Source organism: Osmerus mordax, chromosome 6, assembly GCF_038355195.1.
Source record: "Osmerus mordax isolate fOsmMor3 chromosome 6, fOsmMor3.pri, whole genome shotgun sequence".
In the NCBI taxonomy this organism is placed as follows: Eukaryota; Metazoa; Chordata; class Actinopteri; order Osmeriformes; family Osmeridae; genus Osmerus; species Osmerus mordax.
In genome coordinates this window covers 12209570-12231741 of record NC_090055.1, presented here as the reverse complement: position 1 = coordinate 12231741, position 22172 = coordinate 12209570, and the positions used below count along the sequence as shown (strand labels likewise).

General features: G+C 49.0%; 1 protein-coding gene across 1 annotated transcript in view; it reads left to right on the top strand.

Moving 5' to 3' along the window:
* The window catches only part of ptk2ab (protein tyrosine kinase 2ab), a 53668-nt gene that overhangs the window by 29555 nt on the left and 1941 nt on the right, over nucleotides 1-22172 (top strand). The window contains 18 exon segments of the mRNA XM_067238581.1: nucleotides 890-907; nucleotides 1590-1641; nucleotides 2947-2981; nucleotides 4056-4153; nucleotides 4878-4962; nucleotides 5733-5833; nucleotides 6671-6786; nucleotides 6924-7024; nucleotides 7201-7290; nucleotides 7465-7669; nucleotides 12984-13068; nucleotides 13070-13096; nucleotides 16376-16468; nucleotides 16584-16700; nucleotides 16864-16980; nucleotides 19086-19148; nucleotides 20635-20674; nucleotides 21361-21464. Of these exon segments, the coding sequence (XP_067094682.1) occupies nucleotides 890-907; nucleotides 1590-1641; nucleotides 2947-2981; nucleotides 4056-4153; nucleotides 4878-4962; nucleotides 5733-5833; nucleotides 6671-6786; nucleotides 6924-7024; nucleotides 7201-7290; nucleotides 7465-7669; nucleotides 12984-13068; nucleotides 13070-13096; nucleotides 16376-16468; nucleotides 16584-16700; nucleotides 16864-16980; nucleotides 19086-19148; nucleotides 20635-20674; nucleotides 21361-21464 (1547 nt within the window).

Sequence of the window (22172 nt, the reverse complement as noted above, 5' to 3'; positions counted from 1 at the left end):
CCTTCTCTCCTCCCTCTCCCCTCCCCTCTCCTCCCTCTCCCCTCCCCTCTTCCCTCCCCTTAACGTTCTCTCGTCTGCTCTCCATTCCTCTCCCATCCTCTCCTCCATTTTACCCCCCTCTCTGTTATTCTTCTCTCCTCTCTTCTCCCCTTTCCCCTACCCCCTCTCCTCTACCCCTCCTCTCATCTAATTTCCTCTCCTTCTGTCCTCCGTTCTGTTTCTTCTGCTGCTCACACACAGACCCAGTGGGACCTGGGTCTGTGTGTGTGTCTGTCTTTCTGTTTGGACAGGGATAGTGCTGTGTGTTGATGAGAATGAATCCAGATAAGCAATGTCGCGTGTGTTGATGTGTGTGTATGTGGGATACAGTGAGAGATACAGCAGCATGGACAATATGTGTGAACGTCTGTGTGATGAATTACCCGTGAAATAACAGTTGTAACAGCATGACTTCATTAAAACACTGAGTAGTTGCTTTGGTTTAAGATCGACATGTGACTGAGTCCTCCTTAAGTCAACGCTTCCGTGTGTGTTTGTGTGTGTGTGTGTGTATCACTTTACCGCATGTTCTAATAAATAAACCAATGTTTCTTTCCTCATCCAGAACATTCCTTAAACTAACCTCTGTCTCTCTTCTCCCCACCCGCACACCTATCTCTCTCTCTCTCTCTCTCTCTCTCTCTCTCTCTCTCTCTCTCTCTCTCTCTCTCTCTCTCTCTCTCTCTCTCTGTCTCTCTCTGTCTCTGTCTCTCTCTGTCTCTGTCTCTGTCTCTCTCTGTCTCTCTCTCTGTCTCTCTCTCTGTCTCCCTCTCTGTCTCTCTGTCTCTCTCTCTCTGTCTCTCACTCTGTCTCTCTCTCTGTGTCCCCTGCATGCTTGCTGGATCTGCAGGTCACACTAGTGGGGACGGTAAAGTAGATTTTTTTTCCTCACTGTCTTTTAACCCAACCATCCTGCTAACACTAGACTGTGTGAGACAGTTAGAAGACTGGACATATTATCTCTAACCCCATGTGCCCCCCCCCCTCTTCCTCAGGGAAATGATAGCACATTACAAAAACATTCCATATATTTTAGACACCAGTAGCTACCTTGCGAATGTTATCAGCAGCGTATGTTCATTCTGGGTCACAACCGCACGCATACAAACAGACGCACGCACATAGACACACACACACACACACACACTCACTGGCCATCGGGACAGACACATTGGGCTGTGGAGCTACCCATGACTCAATCTGTTTTTCCTGAAGATGTTTCTGTGGAAGAAAAAAAGAAAGAAATCCCTCCGTCCCTCCCACCAGACTCAAATACCACAGCTGTGTTGACTGCTTCTTATTGGGCGGCCCAGGCTGCTGAGCACATGGCCAGCCACAGGACCAGGTCTAGAGACTAGCACACGCTGTGTCAGGGTGCAGAGGGAAGTGTGGATAGGTTTGCAGCAAACTCGTTTTACTTCTGTAGTAGGTACTTCTCTAAATGGTAGGTGTTGACTATGGGGAGGTCGTTTTGTTTTGTGTGTGTGTGTGTGTGTTTTCTGTGCGTTTTCTGTGCTCTAACAGTTTGTTCTGCATGTTTTTCCTCGCAGAGACGGATGATTATGCTGAGATCATAGATGAGGAGGACACCTACACCATGCCCTCCAGTGAGTAGCAAATGTGTGTGTGTGTGTGAGAGAGACAGAGAGGGGGGCTGCCAGCTGCCAACTTCAGACCTCACTGTTCTAGCAAACCAGATGTTCTCTCAACGAGACAGGCCTGTGTGTGTGTGTGTGTGTGTGTGTGTGTGTGCGCGCGCAGCTTCGACCCAGTTTAGTTCCATCATGCCCCACATGATTAGTTCTTGCTGTGGCTGTGTCTCCACCCTCTCTACGCCTAGACTAGAACCAGCAATGTTAACAAAGGGGTTCAGCCGTTGAATAAACATGACACGGATTTCCAGCTCGCTGTTCAACGCCATGGTATCTTTAAGACAGACTTTGTTTCAAATTGTTTACATGGAGCATGTGCCGTCTGGAAATACAACCCTGTGTGTATAGACAGTCCTGGCTAATTCTGTCTCCCATCCACAGTCACATGTATTCATATGAGACGAGTCTCAGATCTGTCACCAGACCAGCAGGCGTCTATTAGCAGAATAGACTGGCATGAGTGTGACTGTCAGCCGCCATCACTGCTACCGCTGCTGGCATTAGCGCTCAAAAGCCGGCTTTCCACGCAGCGCCCATGCCATCACCGTGCCCGCCTGCCTTGCCCGCCTTCGGATGGCCACAAACCGCTTCGGGCGCCTTGAGGGGTTTTTAACCTCGAAAACCCTTTAAACCTGCGCCCCTCCGCAGTCACGTCTATATACGGTCATGGAGCGACCGGGTTCGACGTGCGCCGTTAAGTCATCGCAGCAGGCTGGGAGCAGTTTGTAAACGTAAGCCTTTTCCCCCGCAGAACCCGAGCGTTCGGAACACACGTCAGCAGCCAAGGAGCAGCTGCAGAGGCCGCGTTCCAAGAGCGTTATAAATCTCGGTGTTGTTTTGTTTTATTCGACTTGGAGCGTCTGTTTGGTGGAGCGCAGGTCCCCTTCTCCCTGCCAGCGGAGCACTCTAGCTTGGCCCTCTGGTTTATGGAGCTGTCGGTTTCTAGGCTGTAGCAGAGGAACGTGGGCAGGTGGAGGAGAGACTGTGTGAAGTTAAATGCTACAGACGGATGCCATGCTAAGTAATGCCCTCAGCTTCACACACAAGCAAGAGCCGATAAGAAAATAACAGGATATACGTTTTTGAAGATCGTTGGTTACGCATCGCATTGTGAATTACATTGTTATAAAGCCCTTGTGGGATTGATCCAGTGTGTAGGTTGTGTGTTTCTGTGCCTCCCAGACCTGTGTATGTGCGTGTGTGTTGATCAATGCTATGATGTTTCTAAAAGCGAGCTCTCTGTTTCTCCTGGCACTAACGGCCTCACAGGGTACTATGGACTAGAGGAAGGTAATGCTGCTGTTCTGGACTGCCCCCTTGGTCGTGTTGTGACGTGACTTTGTGACGGTGGTTTTTTGTGACAGTGGTTTTTGTGATGACTTTGTATTGCTTTTGCCTGCTTAAATATGTGTTGTATATTGATTTGATGGATTGATTTATCTCCTCTCTGCATTCCAATGTTTAATTTGATATATTATATAGATGTAGAGACACTGTCCCATTTAACCTGAAAGGGTACTAGCCCTAAGGTGCCATGAGTCCAGTTATAATCACCGGGTTACAACAAGACAGATCTACTGGACCACCACTCTCTGGCTCTCCAGTTCTTGATGTGACGATTGAAATGCGAAATTTGCGAGACCTCTATCACAATTTTGCACTCAAAAGGAAAAACACGGGGTATTATCCGACGAAACACTGCATGGCGATTAGTTTTTTTTTGTGTGGTATCATGCTGCTGTTTCCACATTGTCCTTTCTCTCCATTCAGCCATTGACTGCATGTGTGATCCTTTATGGAGGAGGATGTGGTGGATGTGACTTGCATGCTTCTCAGCAGGGTCTTGGAGCCCTAACCTTTTATGGAACAATCATTTTGCATAAATGGGATCCGATCTGGCCGTTAGGATGTCATACGGAAGGGTTGCACAACCCTGTTCCTGGACAATACCAATTTGTAGTTTTACACTGTAACCCCAGTTGCACCCAACCTGAATCAGTTTATCCACCAGCTAAATATTACAATGAAGTGCTGCATATTACGTCTGGAGCAAAAACCTAAAGGATAATTGCACACCAGGAACAGTTTTGGGCACACCTGCCATAGAGGTGTAAACACAGCAAGTGAATATGCTTCCATTCTTGTACTGTTGAAGAACATCATACTGCTCTCAGCCATGAATGGACTGTCAAATGTCAGTGCTGTTGTACCATCCAATACAATGCAGCCATTGTATTCCAAATGTCAAGGTCTTTGGAGGCAGTGTTCCACACTCCTGCCGTCTGCTTGGGTGTGTGTGTGTAAGATGTCATGTCCTTGTGTGTAACTCAGGCAGTGTGTGTGTGTGTGTGTGCGTGTCCACAGCCCGGGACTATGAGATTCAGAGGGACCGTATCGAGCTGGGACGCTGCATCGGAGAGGGCCAGTTTGGAGATGTTCACCAGGGAGTTTACATGAGCCCGGTACTGTCTTACACACACACACACACACACACACACACACACACACACACACAGCCCATTCTGACTTGATACATGCTGTCTGGATGTGGTGATGAGGTAGTATGTGTACTTGTGTAACAGCTGAAATGAATGCAACAGTAAACTGTTCACATCCCTACCGGTTAAGAAGGTGTTTTCAAAGTAAGCTGGTGTACTACAGCATGTGTGCACATTATGGGTGTAACAGTACATGTATCATTGTGCACGCAGTCAGACAAAGAATACATCTGTGCCGGTCAAAGGCTTTTCTACTTTATGAACGCGGATTATGAGGTAGATCAGATGAAATAAGCGAAAAAAGTGGCACAATTGTCCCTCATCTGTCCGTATTTTGGAGCCAAGAGTTAAAAAAATGCTTGTGGCAAGCTATCTCGATTGATTCTCAAAATGTAAAACGGAGGCACTCATCGGACTTAAGATCAAATATCTCCAAAGTCCCAAATGGATAATGTCAGCCCTTTTTACATTGGTGTTGACATAACGTTTAGGATGTGGCATTGAAGTAATATGAAAAGAAACAACATTTGGGATTTGTAGCTTTTTACCTGTTGTATCAAAACCGTGACCATTATATATACAGACACACACACACGCACACATGGCTGGAGTACATATACACACACAGTGCTACAGTACAAACAGCATGTGTACAGTCATCACTAACACCGCCCGTGCCTCCGCGCAGGAGAACCCGGCTCTGTGCGTGGCCGTCAAGACATGCAAGAACTCCACCTCCGACAGCGTCCGAGAGAAGTTCCTCCAGGAGGCCCGTAAGTCCCCGCACCTGTCCCAGCCTCGGCCACCTCGGGTCAGCCCCAGGTGCAGAGGCACACCCTCCCCCCGCGTCTGGAGGTCAACCACAGAAACCGTAGCAGTCTCACTAAGCCAGCTGCACCTCACCTTCCTCCCAACTGAGGCCTCGCATTCCGTGGAGCGTGCAGGCTACGAGCGGAAGCTGGGATAGTTCTGCCTTTTTGGGAATCGGATGTGTGGGTTGGGGGGGTGGGGGTGGTAGGTGCTCTACCTCAGCCCTGGCTGTGAGAGGGGAGAGAGAGGCCCCTCATAACCTAATGAAATACCCAGACAAGGTGGGACTGAGCCCCCTCAACCCCCCACACACCCGCCCTTACCCCTTTAGAGAAGGGAAACTCAGCCTCTGTGCGGTGTCGAGGACGGAGGGTTAACACTTTGTTTGCACTAGTGCAAAGCAAATGATTTCCCTAGTGACAAATACACACACACACACACAACACATGGCGACGCACTCAGTTTGAAAAGCCCCTGCTCACCATTGGGTCTGTGTTTGCCTCAGTGCCTCTGCAGCAGATAGACATCTGTGGGGTGAGAGGAGGGGGGGGGGGGGGTCAGAGTGTGTGTGTGGGGTTGGGGGGAGGGGTTGTCATGTGATTGTGTGGGGGTTTGTTTAGGTTGAAGAGTTGTTGTCTAGGAGCAAACACGCTTTACGTACACACACAAAATCTTCTGAAATGAAGGATTAGACTGGCTGCTGCTGTTCTAACTCTGATCCTCCCTCCCTCAGTGACAATGCGTCAGTTTGACCATCCCCACATTGTGAAGCTCATTGGCGTGATAACAGAAAACCCTGTGTGGATCATCATGGAGCTGTGCACCGTGGGAGAGGTACGGACACCACGCTAGCCCAGCCTAGCTCAGCCTGCCCAGGCCCCTCCAATAGCCTAGCCCAGCCTAGCTCAGTCTGCCCAGGCCCCTCCAATAGCCTAGCCCAGCCTAGCCCTGGCCCCTTTTATAGCCCAGCCTAGCCCTGGCCCCTCCAATAGCCCAGCATCGGGCTCTCCTATAGTCCAGCCCAGCTCAGTATCTTAAAAAACATACTAAATGGAGAGGTCCAAGTGTAGGGTTTATGTTCTTCTGAGGGTTAGGGTTAGCTGGATTTTGATCTTCAGTGGTCAGCTTCACTTTCCATTCTCATCACCATCGTCCATCACAGCGAGTTAAAGTAAAACTTTAAATAGTTTGATTCGATTTTGTCTGTGTAAACCACATCTGTATTCCACCTCGTTTAGGTGATGAACAGGCTCCATCTAGTGGCAAACAGATACAGTACTTCATCCACATTGCAGAATATGATTTTGTTAAACACAGCCTTGGTAACATGACAACATGGCAGGAGGGAACTGAGGTTGTTAGGAACATATGTTCAGAAAGTGTAGCTCAGTTGAACTAGTTAAACTCACCTCTCAGTATAAATACCACCCGCATGCTTCATCAAAATTGCTAGCTTTTCCACGGCGCAGCCGTTTCCAGCGACATTTCTGAGACGGTCGGTAGCATGTACAAGTCAGACGACTCAAAGGTGTAACCCCACAGAGAGACCAGGCGAGAGAGGACACAAAAGCCAATGCCAACGCACGGCGCCATCTGTGAAATCAGTCCATCCCTAATGTAGGCCGCCCTCCCCCATGGTGCTGATCTCCTGGTTCCTGTGTGTTCCCCCAGCTGAGGTCCTTCCTGCAGGTGAGGAAGTACAACCTGGACCTGGCCTCCCTCATCCTGTACGCCTACCAGCTGAGCACGGCCCTCGCATACCTGGAGAGCAAGCGCTTCGTACACAGGTACGCATGTCACCACTTCCGTCTGCCAAGCAAGTAGGTCAGCTGACCCTGGAGTCAGGTTCAGGATCAAACGGCAGGGGGGGGGGGGGGGGGGGGGGATTCTTTGGATGGGAGTAACCTGGTGTTCTGTCTTGCAGAGACATAGCAGCCAGGAATGTACTGGTGTCCTCTGTAGACTGTGTGAAGCTGGGAGACTTCGGCCTGTCCAGATACATGGAGGACAGCTCCTACTACAAAGGTACTGTACACAAGCAGTATCACTCTCCACTCCGCGGTCCTACATTTATATAAGAAAATTACATTCATTTTATTTGATTATATTTTATATAGATTTATATTGTCATTGAATATTGAAAAGGCTCTGCTGGCTTGTACATATTGGTTACAGTTGTTGTGTTTTTGGTGTCCTCTCAGCTTCCAAAGGGAAATTACCAATCAAGTGGATGGCTCCAGAGTCAATCAACTTCAGACGCTTCACCTCAGCCAGCGACGTCTGGATGTTCGGTGAGTAAAGGGAACTCATCATTCCAAATTCTTCACTCAAAGAGTTACATTATTTTGTTAGGAGGGACAATGGTTTCAAAGCCAATTTCCTTGAAGTACATGGGTTCGCTGGACTGTGTGTGTCTCCGTGTGTGTGTGTGCCGTGTCCTAACCCCACCCCTCGTTTTCTACCAGGGGTGTGCATGTGGGAGATCCTCATGTACGGCATCAAGCCCTTCCAGGGTGTGAAGAACAACGACGTGATTGGTCGGATCGAGAACGGCGAGCGTCTGGCCATGCCCCACCAGTGCCCGCCCACCCTCTACAGCCTCATGACCAAGTGCTGGTCCTACGACCCCAGCAAGAGACCCCGCTTCACCGAGCTCAAGGTTCAGCTCAGGTCAGTCCGGCCCTCTGCCATGACATCAGCACACCCTCTTTTTCTGGATCAGAAACTGAGTTTGAATTCCACACAGATAATGCTACAGTGTTATTTAGGAGAGGTGTTGCAGTACTACACAAGGAACATGTATACTTGATAAATAATAATAATTAAGAGCAGGTAAGTATCATATCTACCTTATTGAATCTAAAATATATTGTATCACCACACGGTGGCGCTGTGACAAAGCACTCTTGTGACTTTAGAGCAGGGGTGGGCAATTCATTTTCCTGAAGGGCCACATGAGAAATGGGGACCGTTGTGGCAGGCTGAACCAATAGGCTTGAACTTAATTCTGCTCATTATTATTTGTATTACTTTATAAAAAAACTGTCAATTATATGGTTTTGAGCTGCTACTGGTAATACATGTTACAATAAGGCCATGAAAATGTTGTCTTTTTATTTTTTTTACATACCTTTAAACCTTCACAAAAATACACAAGATGTATGTTAAGGACCAGAAATTGATTAACTTTATACAAAAGCAATAAGTGCTTTTGATGTTTTTCTTACTTACTTCTTAAAAATCCATTCTGTCTTGGTGCTTGAAGTGCATTGAAGTCTGGTTGAATGTCTGGGGTAGATATGCAAACGACAGTCTCGTAGTGCCGATTCAAATTGTAATCCTTCAACACAGCGACCTGTTCTCCACAAATTAAGCACACATCTGTGCCTTTGACTTCAGTGAACAGATGTACTTAGAAGTCCATGTCTTGTTAAAAACTCTACATTCTTGAGGGCTAACCAACAGCTAACTCAGTGTCTCCTGTCGGTGAGGCTGCGTAAGCGCACATATATAAATTGCCTGATCACTGTAGTCTTTCAGGACTACAGATTTCCTAACGCTCAACACACTTATTTTTGTATTTATTATTTACCTCACGCGGGCCGGACTGGGACAGCCCCTAAAATGCCCAGGTCTGCTGTAGAGGGAATTTACAGACTGATAGTGGGTTCTGTAGATGGCTGTACCTTTAGCGCAAGTTCAAGAAAGGCGCATTACAAATATCTTTTTACATTTTTTATAATTATTACTGAACCACTGACTCAAGCTGAGGACACCAACCCACTTCCTGTCTGACACAACCTTGTTTTCGGCATGGTTACTTAGCGGGAAGACGCCATCTGAGCCGCATCCTCTCTTTGCTCATCAGAAGTGTGCTCATCTGAAACACTCACACACATATTCAGGTCACATCAAGCCCATGTTGCGGTGAGGCAATGCTGGAAGCATTCCAAGCGGTGGCGGTGTCTGTGGATGAGCTAGCTGACTAGACGGGACCAGGCCTGTCCTTCTCATTGACGCTAACTGGCCAGGTAGATGGAGTTTTTGAACCCCCCTCTCCACACACAGTACAGATGTCCAGGACTTCCCACATGCTAAAAAGGTGTATTTATATTGTTTTTGGTGACTTTTTCCAACCTCTCATTTATTTAAATATTTGAGTAAGCTATTTCTTTGCCAGATCTCTAGTTCTTACTGGAGACATTTCTCCTCCGTGGGCAAGTTTGTGTAGCACAGCTGTGTAGGAAATATAGTCCCTGTGGTGAGAAACCAGATGAGGCCTGCTAATTGTCCTGGTAAAATGTGACACACACACACCTATACACACACACCTATACACATACATAAAGAGGCAGGAAAATAAGTGCATGTTAGAGGTTGTGGTTTCGTCACACTGAAACCCCAGCATGACTCACACCTTCAGTTTTCCTCCTCCTCCTCCACTCTCCTGGTCTCCACGGTAGCAGGCCTGTGTCTAGGAGACCAGGTCAATATTTAGACTGAGACCTCTTTAAATAGAAAAAAAACTGCCCTTATATGGCACCTTATGTCAAGGCCGTTCAGCGTGGTTTTAAATCATAATCATGTCAATTAGGAGTAAGGCTGCCGGGGAAGAGAGTGTGTGTGTGTGTGTGTGTGCATGCTTGCATGCAGGGATTTGTTTATATGATCCTATAGTGCAGTCCAGGAAAGTACTAATAAAGTTGTGCTCTTCCAAATGTCCTGTTTTAGACTTTTAGGGTGTGTTGAGTGCAGCATGTTCATCCTCCCAGGATTAGCTCACTCTCCTGTGACTCTAAAACCCTGATTCAGAGACTGATGAGCAAGGCCAGATCTATTTGGATTTACAAAAGGCAGTAAAGGAGATTGACTTAGATGTCTTTCCTACTGTTACGTTGTGGCAAATAGGCTAATGCTAACAATTGTGTCATCATTTGGAGTCATCAATGAGCCAACAATACTGTGCTGTGAAGTCATTTTTCCACGGAAACCTACATCATTGAGGAAAGTGACTAAGTTGGGGTTGGAAGCTGGCTGGGCCTGGACTTGAAGAATCTTCCTTTGGCTTCTCCTAGCATACTATATATCTTACAGTCTACATCCTCTCCCCTCTAGCCTCACCTCTCATACTGCCTCTCCTCGTCTACAGCCTCAAGCCTCACCTCTCATACGGCCTCTCCTCGTCTACAGCCTCTAGCCTCACCCAGAATACTGCCTCTCCCAGTCTACAGCCTCTAGCCCCACCCAGAATACTGCCTCTCCCAGTCTACAGCCTCTAGCCTCACCTCTCATACTGCCTCTCCCAGTCTACAGCCTCTAACCTAACCTCTCATACTGCCTCTCCTCGTCTACAGCCTCTAGCCTCACCTCTCATACTGCCTCTCCTCGTCTACAGCCTCTAGCCTCCCCTAGAATACTGCCTCTCCTCGTCTATAGCCTCTAGCCTCACCTCTCATACTGCCTCTCCTCATCTACAGCCTCTAGCCTCCCCTAGAATACTTCCTCTCCTCGTCTATAGCCTCTAGCCTCCCCTAGAATACTGCCTCTCCTCGTCTATAGCCTCTAGCCTCACCTCTCATACTGCCTCTCCTCGTCTACAGCCTCTAGCCTCCCCTAGAATACTGCCTCTCCTCGTCTATAGCCTCTAGCCTCCCCTAGAATACTGCTTCTCCCAGCCTCCAGACGCACCTAGCATACTGCTTCTCCCAGCCTCTAGACTCACCTAGCATAGTGCCTCTCTCAGTCTCCAGCCTCCCCTGTCTGCAGCTGTGTCTCTGGAGTGGCTAGTCTCATGTGCTGCTAGTGTGTTTACACAGCAGCGAACAGCTGCCAGCACCTCCAGCTTGTTAGAGCAGGGAGGAGGCAGCTAGAGAGACCAGAGGCGGAGAGGGAGAAAGGATTAGTCCTTCCCAGGGCTAGTACTGAGGGCACTTCCCACAGCTACCACTCTCAACTGGCATCAAGACTCTCTTGCAGTTGTGTCCCAAGAGTTTTCAGAGTCTCGCTGCTGACTCACTGCTTCCTGGGACCCGGGGCTGCTGGGATACGTGGTTGCTGGGATACGGGGTTGCTGGGACTGTACCCTACTGGAACCTTGCATGTGGGTGACCCAGGCTGACTCTGTCTCTGTGACTGGACGTACATGGACATACTGTGCCAGCATCAGCTGTAAACTCGGACTGACTGGTCTCTAGCGTTGAGGTAACCGTTACATTCACAATTTCAAAGTCTCTGACTGTAATCAACGTTGTAGTCAAATGTTTCTTTAGGCAGCTGGTGGAGTCAGGGAACAATGTGGACGTGTGTGCAGGGCCTGTTATTAGCTTTTGCATTCAGGGAGGGGGAAACAGGACTGTGTTTAAATAGCGATCAGATTGTGTGCATGGTCAGGTTGTGTGTGTGCGTGTTGTCACCACAAGTGACAGGACAGGTGGCTGGGCCAGCATGTTGACGGTATGTTGTTGTTCCCCCCTACTCTGCTGTCTCCCCCCCCCCCCCACCACCACCACCCCCAGAGGCACAACACTAAAGCTGTGGCTACAAATAACCCACCCCCCCACGGAGAGAGAGAGAGAGAGAGGGGGAGAGAGAGAGGGAGGGAGGGAGGATGAGAAAAGAGGGAGAGAATGTAAAGCAGAGAGGAGAGTGTGGGGGGGCAATGAAGTGGGAGAAAAGTAGAGGAAGGAGACGAAGGAAGACTGGACCTGTGGAGGTTCAGGGGACGCTGCGTGCCTGCTCCGTTTGGAACCCTGCCCGTCCATCCTTCTCATAAAGCCTGTTTAGTTTGGAATTAGTCCCCTAGAATTCTCCCACACCATAACCTGAGGTATGTACTGTTTACAGTGGAGCGGGGAATGCTTTCTTTCTGGCATTGCGTACCTTAGCGAACGTCCATTCCGTTTGTTACATTGGCGTCCGTGATGTAAAACAGCATTCTAATTATCTTTAATCGCTCGTTAAGGAACGTTCTCCAGCATTTCATACCCCGAGGGCTGAGCCCTGGCCTAATGGCGAGCTTTAAAACATGTCTTGCTTCTCTAATGGTTGTAGCAGGCTCGAGGGAAGCAGTTTCATATGTGTGTCCTTCTCCTCCCTCCCTGACAGAATTGGGGAAAATCCATCTAGCAGATCCTGATGTAGAGGAACCACAATCTTCCTCTTTATTTCCTGTTACTGACCCGCTGTGGCACGTGTGTGTCTGTGTGTGTGCTTGTGTGTTAATGTATCTCAGGGTTGGGGGGATATGGCTAATTTGAGCCATATGTCATTCTAGTATAGTGTGTGCGAACGTGGACACGTGATCCAGTCTTCTGCCGTACGCTGGCTCTGCATGCAGGGCTGTCAGGTATCTAGGTGAGTGAAGAGGACAGTTCCAACAGCTTCCACCCTCTGCTGCAGAGACAGACACCAGGGGGTGTGACATCAGCGGCAATGCTAGCGTGCCTCTGCTGCCTCTGCTGCCGGCTTCATGCTTGTACAACAACATTCCATGTCCGTAACCCTTTGACACAGAACTGCGAGGTGGCATGAAGCCGGAACATTCCCACCTTTTAACAGGCTGTGTAAAATGGGCTGGGGATTCCCCCCGGACAGCTACCCATCTCTTGGGTGACCCTGCCACCTGCAGCTATGTGGGAACGTGTTTTTCACTGACCTGTCTCACACAACTGTTTTTTATTTTTTACTTGGGATATTACTGCTCATTCGCATGGATTATCAGTAAAGTTGTTCATTCATTAACACGAATATCATATTCCCTGTACCTCTACTGAAAGAAATCTAGTATTTTACCTTATATTGTCTTGTTGCTAGTTAGCTAGCCAGCATTATATCATTGCGATCAGCCAATCACATTGTGAGGTGGGGAGCTACCCGTTATATGTTGCACCTGGTATAATTGTGATCACACACTAGATATATATTGACTTGGATGTGTGTGTGTTGAAAGCTCTATCTCTGTGTGTGTGTGTGTGTGTGTTCACAGTACAATCCTTGAGGAGGAGAAGGTCCAGCAGAAGGAGAGGGCCAGGATGGAGATGAGGAGGCAGGTGACCGTGTCCTGGGACTCTGGGGGGTTCCGACGAGGCTCCGCCCAAAGTAAGGCCCCCCCTCAGCACCCCTCCCCCCTTCCCGGTCCAAAGCCCCTCCTTACCTAGTCCCTGCACCCTCACCCCCTGCCGAGTGCCCTACCCCCTGCCCAGTCTCCCAGGGGTAGGGGGTGTGTCATGTTCCAGCGTGAGCCCTGGGCCCAGCAGGGTGTTTGGGTGTGTTGGCAGGCCGTAAAGAGGGGCCACTTGTCAGCATGGACACCTGTTTGTCTGGCTGTTTGTCTGACCACTCTGACCCGCCTATGAAAACAAGATTGCATTGTTGTTTGTACAAAAACAAATGCAAAATCTAATGTTTGTCAATACAATGCCCCCCGCCATGATGTGAATACTGCTTATCCATTTGAGCTGGGGATGCAGTCAGGGTGAGTGTGTATTGCAGCAGCTTCACACAATCTCAGGTTGTTTTCTCTGTATCTACGTTCACCCTGCATCTAATGTCAACATGTCAGATCTGGTTTGCGCTTGTCAATCATTTATAAGGTAGATATCCATCCATGTGGGTCCCAGGTATAGTAATATTCTGTTGTGTTCAGGATCAGTTTCTTATCTGGTAACTACACACCCGTCCTCTCAGCAGTTCCCCACCTTCTGTAAATGTTGACGAGTGCGTAGACTTCTTTCAGTTTCTTAAACACGACGTCGTTACTGGTAGATGTTTTGATGTTTAGCTTGTTGGCGCTGCCCCCTAATGTGCACACACACACACACACCTGTTCAGACGCACACACACTTCATCACCCGCCTGCTCCTGGCTTCTGCTGTACTCCATGCTTCTGTGTCTGTGTTGTTATTTGTTGATGTTGATCCACTGCTCAGCTAGCTAGCGTCTCTCTCCCTATTCTGCTCTGTTTGCCTGTTCATCTCTTCCCTGTCTGTCTGTCTGTCTGTTTGTCTCTCTCTCTCTCTCTCTCTCTCTCTCTCTCTCTCTCTCTCTCTCTCTCTCTCTCTCTCTCTCTCTCTCTCTCTCTCTCTCTCTCTCTCTGTGTCTCTCTTTCTCTCTGTGTGTGTCTCTCTCTCTCTCTCTCTCTGTGTGTCTCTCTCTCGCGCGCGCGCTCTCGCTCCCTCTCTCGCTCTCTATCAGCCCCCCCGCCAGCCCCCCCTGCAGCCCAGCCTCAGCCTGGAGTGCCTGTCGTCGGCCCCGCCCCCCCGCCTCTCCCAGCGCTTCACCTCCCAGCTCTCCCTCTGCTGCAGCGCCCCCCTGCACCGCTACCCCTGCCCCCTGCTGCCTCCCCCCGCCGCCCCGCGCCCCCGCTGGGGGAGACCCCCGCCGCGGCCCCCCCACATCCCCCTCCACCCCCCACTGTACGGTCAGCAGCAGCTGGGAAGACCCCCCAGCACAATCCTACAGGCAGGTGTGACAGGAGACGAGAGTCTCAACCCGCAACGGCTCTAAACTAAAACCACAAAACGGTTTTAATCTATAGACCAGCTCTAAACTAACCTGTGTTTTAACCAGAGGGTTGGTCGCCTTTGTGTGTGTGTGTGTGTGCGGACCACGTTCCTAAACTAAAACGCATACACTACCACGGACTGTCGGCTCAGTGTACATATGGCGCGTTTGTTTGCATGCTAAACCAGACCTCACATTGTCACTATTTGCAGACTCGCCCGAATGCCTGTCTAATCCTCAACCCAGCTGAGCAATGCAGATCACCTTCACACCTCAACGCTTTTCACACTGCTCCGTTCAGTCACCTTGACTCTACTGGAAGTCTGGACACCTCTGCTAGGCTTTACGGTGTCATTGTAGGCTTTTTGAGTGACAGTGTATATACTGGAGCAGACATCTTGGAACAACTGTTTTTTTGGGCTCGCAGGAGTAGCCTGGCAGTCTCCCCCCCAATCTACCCCCAATCTCCGTTTGGTTCAGTGTGTTGATATTAAAGTCATTGATTGATAATATTACACGCAACAATTTCTGCTGGACTCTTGCTTACCCAGTGCATTGAAACCAATTGAATAGCAATAGCGAGTCAAAACAAACTCTCAAGTACTTTCAAATACTCTGTGTCATGGTACAGTCTCTGGTGAAATCTTCAGGACTTGTGAATGACCTGATGGGGAAAAAACGTACAAAGCCAAGACAGTCCTGTAAAACTCCTGGCCTTGGTTGGTAACCTGTCTGAGAAGGGTTTAGCCCGTCTAGACCCTCCTTGTGACTGTGAATGTGGCTGTACAAGCCAGGGGAGTCCATTAGATGGAGATGTTGCTCTTTTGGAAAGTTCTGGTGTTTGGAGGGACCACCACACAATCATCTCCCCTCTCTCTCTCTCTTTATTTTTCTCTCTCTCTCTCTCTCTCTCTCTCTCTCTCTCTCTCTCTCTCTCTCTCTCTCTCTCTCTCTCTCTCTCTTTATTTTTCTCTCTCTCTCTCTCTCTCTCTCTCTCTCTCTCTCTCTCTCTCTCTCTCTCTCTCTCTCTCTCTCTCTCTCTCTCTCTCTCTCTCTCTCTCTCTCTCTCTCTCTCTCTCTCTATACCCCCCCCCCCCCTGTAAGACACATGTTGAAATGCTCTGTCCAAACCCCTACGTCACTCACACCAACATTCTCCCACTGTCCCACATCAGACATGACACGTTCCTCGTGTTCCCCTCCTCCATGTCAGTCTGTCTGTCTGTCAGCTTGTCTGTCTATCAGCCTGTCTGTCTACCTGTCTGTATGTCTGTTCTCACCCCGCTGTTGTCTTTCTGTCTGTCTGCCCTCCTCTCTCCCTCGCTACTCTGGAGCACTGGCCCCGGGAGGCCTTCTATGAAAGGCTGTGTAAGGTATACCCTCCCTCCCTCCTCCTCCCCCCCGCCCCCCCTCCATGGTCAAATTAACATACAGAGAAAACCAATCTGCTCTCAATGCAGTCAGTGAGAACATCGTGTTGCAAGTTCATTACCCCCTTCTAATGATATTTACCCATCACCCCCCCCCCCCCCCCCCATCCTGCACAAAACCCTAACCCCGGCCCCTCCAGGTTCCTCATAACCGGACTGTGGATGTCCAACTAACTGCCTGCTTGTTCTGCAGCCTTGACTGTGCCCCCTCCTTCCCCATCTCTCCTCAGACTGCAGCTCTAACCCTGTCCACACAAACAGCATCTGGGGGGGGTCTGTGTGTCCGTTGGGAGTGATCACCCCCACCCCCCCACCCCTCTCTAACCTGGAACAGCGGGAAATACAACGTGTCTAACGATAACCTTGTGTCTCTCTCTCTTTGTGTGTCTGTGTGCATTTCTGTCCTCCACCTCCCTCCCTCCACTCCAACCCTGCCTCTCCACAGCCAAGCAGACCGGGCTACCCCAGCCCCCGCTCCAGCGAGGGCTTCTACCCCAGCCCCCAGCACATGGGGCAGGGCCAACACAACCACTACCAGGTACGCTTCTACACACACACACACTTTGGGTGCCCTTGATTTAGCACACCAGCGTTTCAAGTGAAGAATATACAACAGTGTGAACGGCAGTCTAAGATGTCCTCTGTCCTCTCAGATGGCGGGGTACCCGGGCCCCCACGGCCTGCCCTCCATGTACCCCCCCCAGGCCTCCCACCTGGACCCCCACCACCCCCGCCACCAGGACATGACCCACTGGGGGCCCGGCATGGAGGTAGGAGGGCCAAGGCCTGGTGATGTTTGGATCCATTGCTCTGGTTTGTGTGGGAAAAGATTCCCTGACGTTGTGTGTGTGTGTCCATGTGTGTGTGCATATTTGTTTATGTGTGTGTGCCGACGCGTGCGTGTGTATCCGTGTGTGTGTGTGTGTGTGTCAGGACATGCAGGGCCTGGGCCAGAGCCTGCCTCCTCTCCTGATGGAGGAGCAGCTGATGATGCAGCAGCAGCAGATGGAGGAGGACCAGAGGTGGCTGGAGCAGGAGGAACGCTTCCTGGTAGGAACACAAACACACACGCGCACACACACAGACCTGCAGCAGGAAAACCACTTCCTGATACGGATACACACTCACAGAGCTGGAGCATTGTCTTTGGGTTTCGAGTGTTGAGGGTGTTGACACAAAATAGTGTCTTAACACCATGAGAAGCGAGAGAGAGATTCCTGAAGGGGTGAAGTTAATTGTTTACAGATGTGGTGCACGATGGGGGTTTTTTCTGAGGCGGTTTCCACCCGTCAGTTATTTCAGTCGTACCGTGTCATTATCTCTGAGATGTTCCTCCGCGATACCCAATCCACTTCCTGTGCCATGTTTACGTTTCTACGAGCGAAAAGATTCCCAGAGGAGAGAGAGTGAAACATTTCTTTTCATTTATATTCTTTCGTATTTTTCAGCTTTTTACTCTGAGGGAGAAAAACTTGGCTCGGTGTCTGAGTTTGATTTGTGTGTGTTTGTGTGTGTGTGTGAACAGAGAGAAAGAAAAAATATTTTTCTAACCATTTTTCTTTCACAAAGTAGAGTAGAGTCCTCAGTTTTTTTTCATGTACAGTGTGTGTGCCTGTGTGTGTGCCTGTGTGTGTGCCTGTGTGTGTGTGTGTGTGTGTGTCTAACCCAGGTGTGGCTAGAGTGAATTCCTGGCTAATCATAGGTTTGTGTCTCTCTATGAGCCATGAAGTATGGTAAACTCACTCTGACCCACAGTTGGTGAAAGCCAAATGATCTTTGCTGGAAAGCTGAGGAGGCTGAGTGCGTGTTTTTACCCCAGATTCCTATAATCACTTCTCCCCTAAGAGGAGGATGGACTGGGAAGGAGAAGGGGAGAAAGAGAGGGAGGGGAGAGAAGGAGAATAGAGGGAGGGGAGAAAGAGAGGGAGGGGAGAGAAGGAGAATAGAGGGAGGGGAGAAAGAGAGGGAGGGGAGAGAAGGAGAATAGAGGGAGGAGAGAAAGAGAGGGAGGGGAGAGAAGGAGAATAGAGGGAGGGGAGAAAGAGAGGGAGGGGAGAGAAGGAGAATAGAGGGAGGAGAGAAAGAGAGGGAGGGGAGAGAAGGAGAATAGAGGGAGGAGAGAAAGAGAGGGAGGCAGTAAGGGATAGGCAGACCGAATGATAGACAGCTAGCTGGCAGCACTTTCTCTCTCTCTCCCGACTCTCTCTCGCTCACACCCTCTCTCTCACTCTCTCTCTCTGTAAGCTGGGAAGACCGATATAAGCTCTCCTCAGACAGGAAGTGAGGCGTTAAAGCGCCCGTAGTCTGCCGTCTAGTTGATGGCCCTGCTAGCAGCTCACAGACAGCCAGACAGACACAGACCCAGGCAGCAGAGAGGAACAGCTCAGAGGATGCAGGTTTTCAAGTCCTGCCTCGGAAGACTGGTACAGGACTGGGGGGTGTGTGGGGGGTTACAGGTTTATTGGTGGGGGGGCAGAGGGGGGAGAGCAGGGGGGGTGCATGTGTGGGGGGGCAGATGTGTGGGTGTTACTGTGTGTGTGCATGTGTGTGTATATATATGTGTGTGTGTGTGTGTGTGTGTGAGTGTAAAAGGAAAGGAAGAACAGAGGGTGGGGGGGGAGTGTGCAGATGTTTTATGGCAAATAGCTTGGCAGGCGCAGAGGGAATGGTGTGAAAGATGGCAAGTTGAGATAAGTTAGCCGGAGGAGCGAGCGCTGGAATGAGAGTTTTATAACATGGACTTACTTCCCATGATAGTGGATCCATTAGAATCCTCCTTGTGGTGTAGATATATAGATGAACTGGATAGGTTTACATTTTTGTTGTTTACGGTGCTTTCCACTTAATTCGAGATGACATGTTTTGTTTCCTGTGTGCTGCCAACCTGTTACTTATCATACAGTTAGTCGAATGATATTTTGTAAAAGAATAACTTCCTTGACTAGTGTTACTTGTGTTATTGACTGGTTGGTGTTAAATATGGGTGTATGAATGATCTCCCTCTTTTTTCTCTGACGTTTGACTGCTCTGCCCTCGTTCTGTCCTCTCTCTGTCCTTTTCAACTCTGTCCCTTCTGCATTCATTTGTCTCCCTGTGTTCTAACCGTCTCCCAGTTCTCTAATTCGCTCCCTCTTTCTTTCTCTCTCTGTCTCCAGAAGCCAGAGTCGAGGAACTCCCGAGGGAGTCTGGAGAGAGAAGACTGCGCCCTCCAGGGAACAGTGAGTCCCCTCATCTCCTTGTCCCCTCATCTCCTAGTCTCAATATCACCTTGTCACTTCGTCTCCTAGTCTGTTCATATCCTAGTCCTATTATCTCCTAGTCTCAGTATCCCCTTGTTGCCTCATCTCCTAGTCCTGTAATCTCCTAGTCCCCTCATCGCCAAGTCCCCATATCTCCTAGCCCCACAAGGTTTTTCTCCCTATGTCTAAAGTAGCCGTATGTCAATGCGTGTTGTGGCGGGACACGGTAATGGTTGCCAGGGGAGGTGTTGGGTTACTCTGCTAGGCAAGTCTATGGGATGATGACATCACCAATTGATCAGCCTTTAGGTGCTCACATGCCATAGTTTCCACACAGTTTGTCCTGGGTAACCTTGCCAGTGCGGCAGACTAGCCAGAGTGACCACGGGGTTTGTTGCTGGATAAACAGGATTGGGGGGGAGGGGAGGGGGGGGGGGGGGGAGCTGTGTGTTTGACTAAGCTCTCATGGGGGAAATGGGCCCAGCACAGAATTTGACCTGGACCAGGGAGAGAAGGGGCTATGGGTCAGAGGTCACCAGATTCACACACATTATCTGGGGTCTGACGAATGTGAATAAATGAGGGAAAGAAAAGATAAATGTGGAAAGGGGAAATGGGGGGCGGGGTAGAGTTTGGTGTGGTCCTTTCACACGGCTGGAACTCTTCAGTGTAGTAGAATACACTCACACACTGGGCCAGTCTCTCAGTACAGGGTAATACCTGCTCACTTACATTAGACAGGTCAAGCTTGAGTTTCAAGCTCCATTATGTAAATTGTTTCATTTTTTCCCTCAGACTGTCTTTGGCCTGGCCCAGCCCGGCCCAGCCCATGCTAGCAACCCCAGCCACATTAAAGCTACTGTCACACCAGCCTCTCAAATTTGCCAGTCAATTTGCAAAACCCCAACTCCAACTTCACAGCTAGATATCTCTCTGTAGTGGTGTAGTAATTATGTGAGGGCAGAATGTTGCTGGGAGGAACAGACTGTTTAGCTAGCATGTTTGGAGAGAGAGGTTGGAGTGTCCTTGGGAGAATTCAACATGGGTGTTGGGAGTAAATGGAATGGAAATGGGAGCTAATGCTAGTCGTTGGCATCATTTTGTTTTTTAGATTTGAAAGCAGACCTAGAGATGTAGAACAGACTGGAGATATTTTCGACTGTTATTGTACACTGCTTCTCGTCCCCTTGAATTTGCTGTGGTCTCGTCAAGTGTGTGTGTGTGTGGTTGTTTCTGTTACTCTGTCTGTCTGTGTGTGTGTCAGCGTCTGTTTCTGTTTGTGTGTGTGTGTGTGTGTCGAAGCATGCAAAGTATTTTGGGTATCGGTTTGAACCAACCACAACAACTCAGAAGGCACTGGGGACGTTGAACCAAACAAGAACATTTCAGAAAACAGGGTTGGAACCCTTGGCTGCATTCATGCATATTTTTAATCCCCAGTGTGTGTGTGTGTTTGTTTGTGCAGACAGGAAACCAACACATCTACCAGCCTGTTGGCAAACCAGGTAATGCCCCCACCCACATGACCATAGCACTTGGCATAATTACACATCCTCAACCCTGGTATTGTGTTCCGTCTTCACTGCGGTTCAGCTTTGGATTCGACTACAAGGCTCTGAGGAGGCCGGAACCGACTTGGCTCAAATATCAGCCATTTCAAATTCTGTCATTCAAGCAAATGACAATTGGCCTACCCAACTCTATAAAGTATGCCATAATACCATCCATAAGCAGAATGCTAAACCTGAGGAAACACAGAAAGCTCCAATGCTGCGGTCACAGTTATTCTAGTAACTGTGTGTTAAGTTGCTGTTAGTCTCTAGATTGATTGGAAATCATATATTCATTCAGATTGGATTGATAACCTATAACCCCGTCAGAACGTCAGAAGAGAAACTGTCCCACTGGACTAGACATGAAGAGGGTGCTGATACAACCCAGATGGTTTCTTTTTTTTTTTTGCTTTGAAAGCTTCCTAAACTACTGTTGCATTTTCGAAATCCAATTTGTCTAATGTTATTGAAAATACGTACATAGAAACATACTTTTTAATCCCTGCATCCCATCTGAGCAGCTGTTTGTGAACTGCCTTCAAATGCATTCCTGCTGTCAGACAATGTGTTGATGTTGTTTGTGAGTATTCAGAACCAAACTGTATGTGTTCATCACTGTCTGTCCCCTGCCCCACCAGAACATGCAGCCCCCCCTAAGAAGCCCCCCCGGCCAGGAGCCCCCAGCCACCTGGGCAGTCTGGCCTGCCTCAACCCTGTGGACAGCTACAACGAAGGGGTCAAGGTACACATACACACGCGCGACACATCTACTGCTATACGGTCTTGACCGTTAGATGATTTATACTTACACAAGTGATATTGTATTACTAAAACTGTAAAGGTATTGTAACCTAAAACTGTCCACATATTCAGAGCTAAAGTTAAAGTTTTTAGCAGCTATGTCGTCCAGTTGCGTTGCACGGGTGTTCTATTCGCTGTGTGTTCAGTGGAACTCGTATTCAAAATGCAACCGGCTAACATATATCTTTGCTAGTAGAATGTTATTGAAAATAAATAATTGCACTGTATTACTCTCCATGGCATGTACCACCAAATCTTGCCTAGATTGCATGGCAGTAATATTAGTCATTGGAGTGCGCTTGATTTAGGTCACTCGGTAAAGTCAAAAGCAGAGTCCCATGGTCCTGACTGCAATCTTCAATCAAACTCAGACACATACTGCATTTCACCCTGGCTGGATGGATACATGTCTGGCTCCCTCTACAGGGAACAGTAATCTGGGTTTATCACACACACACACATACACACACACACACACACACACACACACACAATGTTTGCTAAAGCAGTCCCAGCTGTTAGTCCCACCCTTCATTCAACACTCCTCCAGTTAGGCCTGCGGTGGAAACTCTCCATTCTATGACACCTTTTAAACAGCCCCTGGGGAATATTAGCATTGTTCCATAAAGGGGGGGATAACTATCTACAA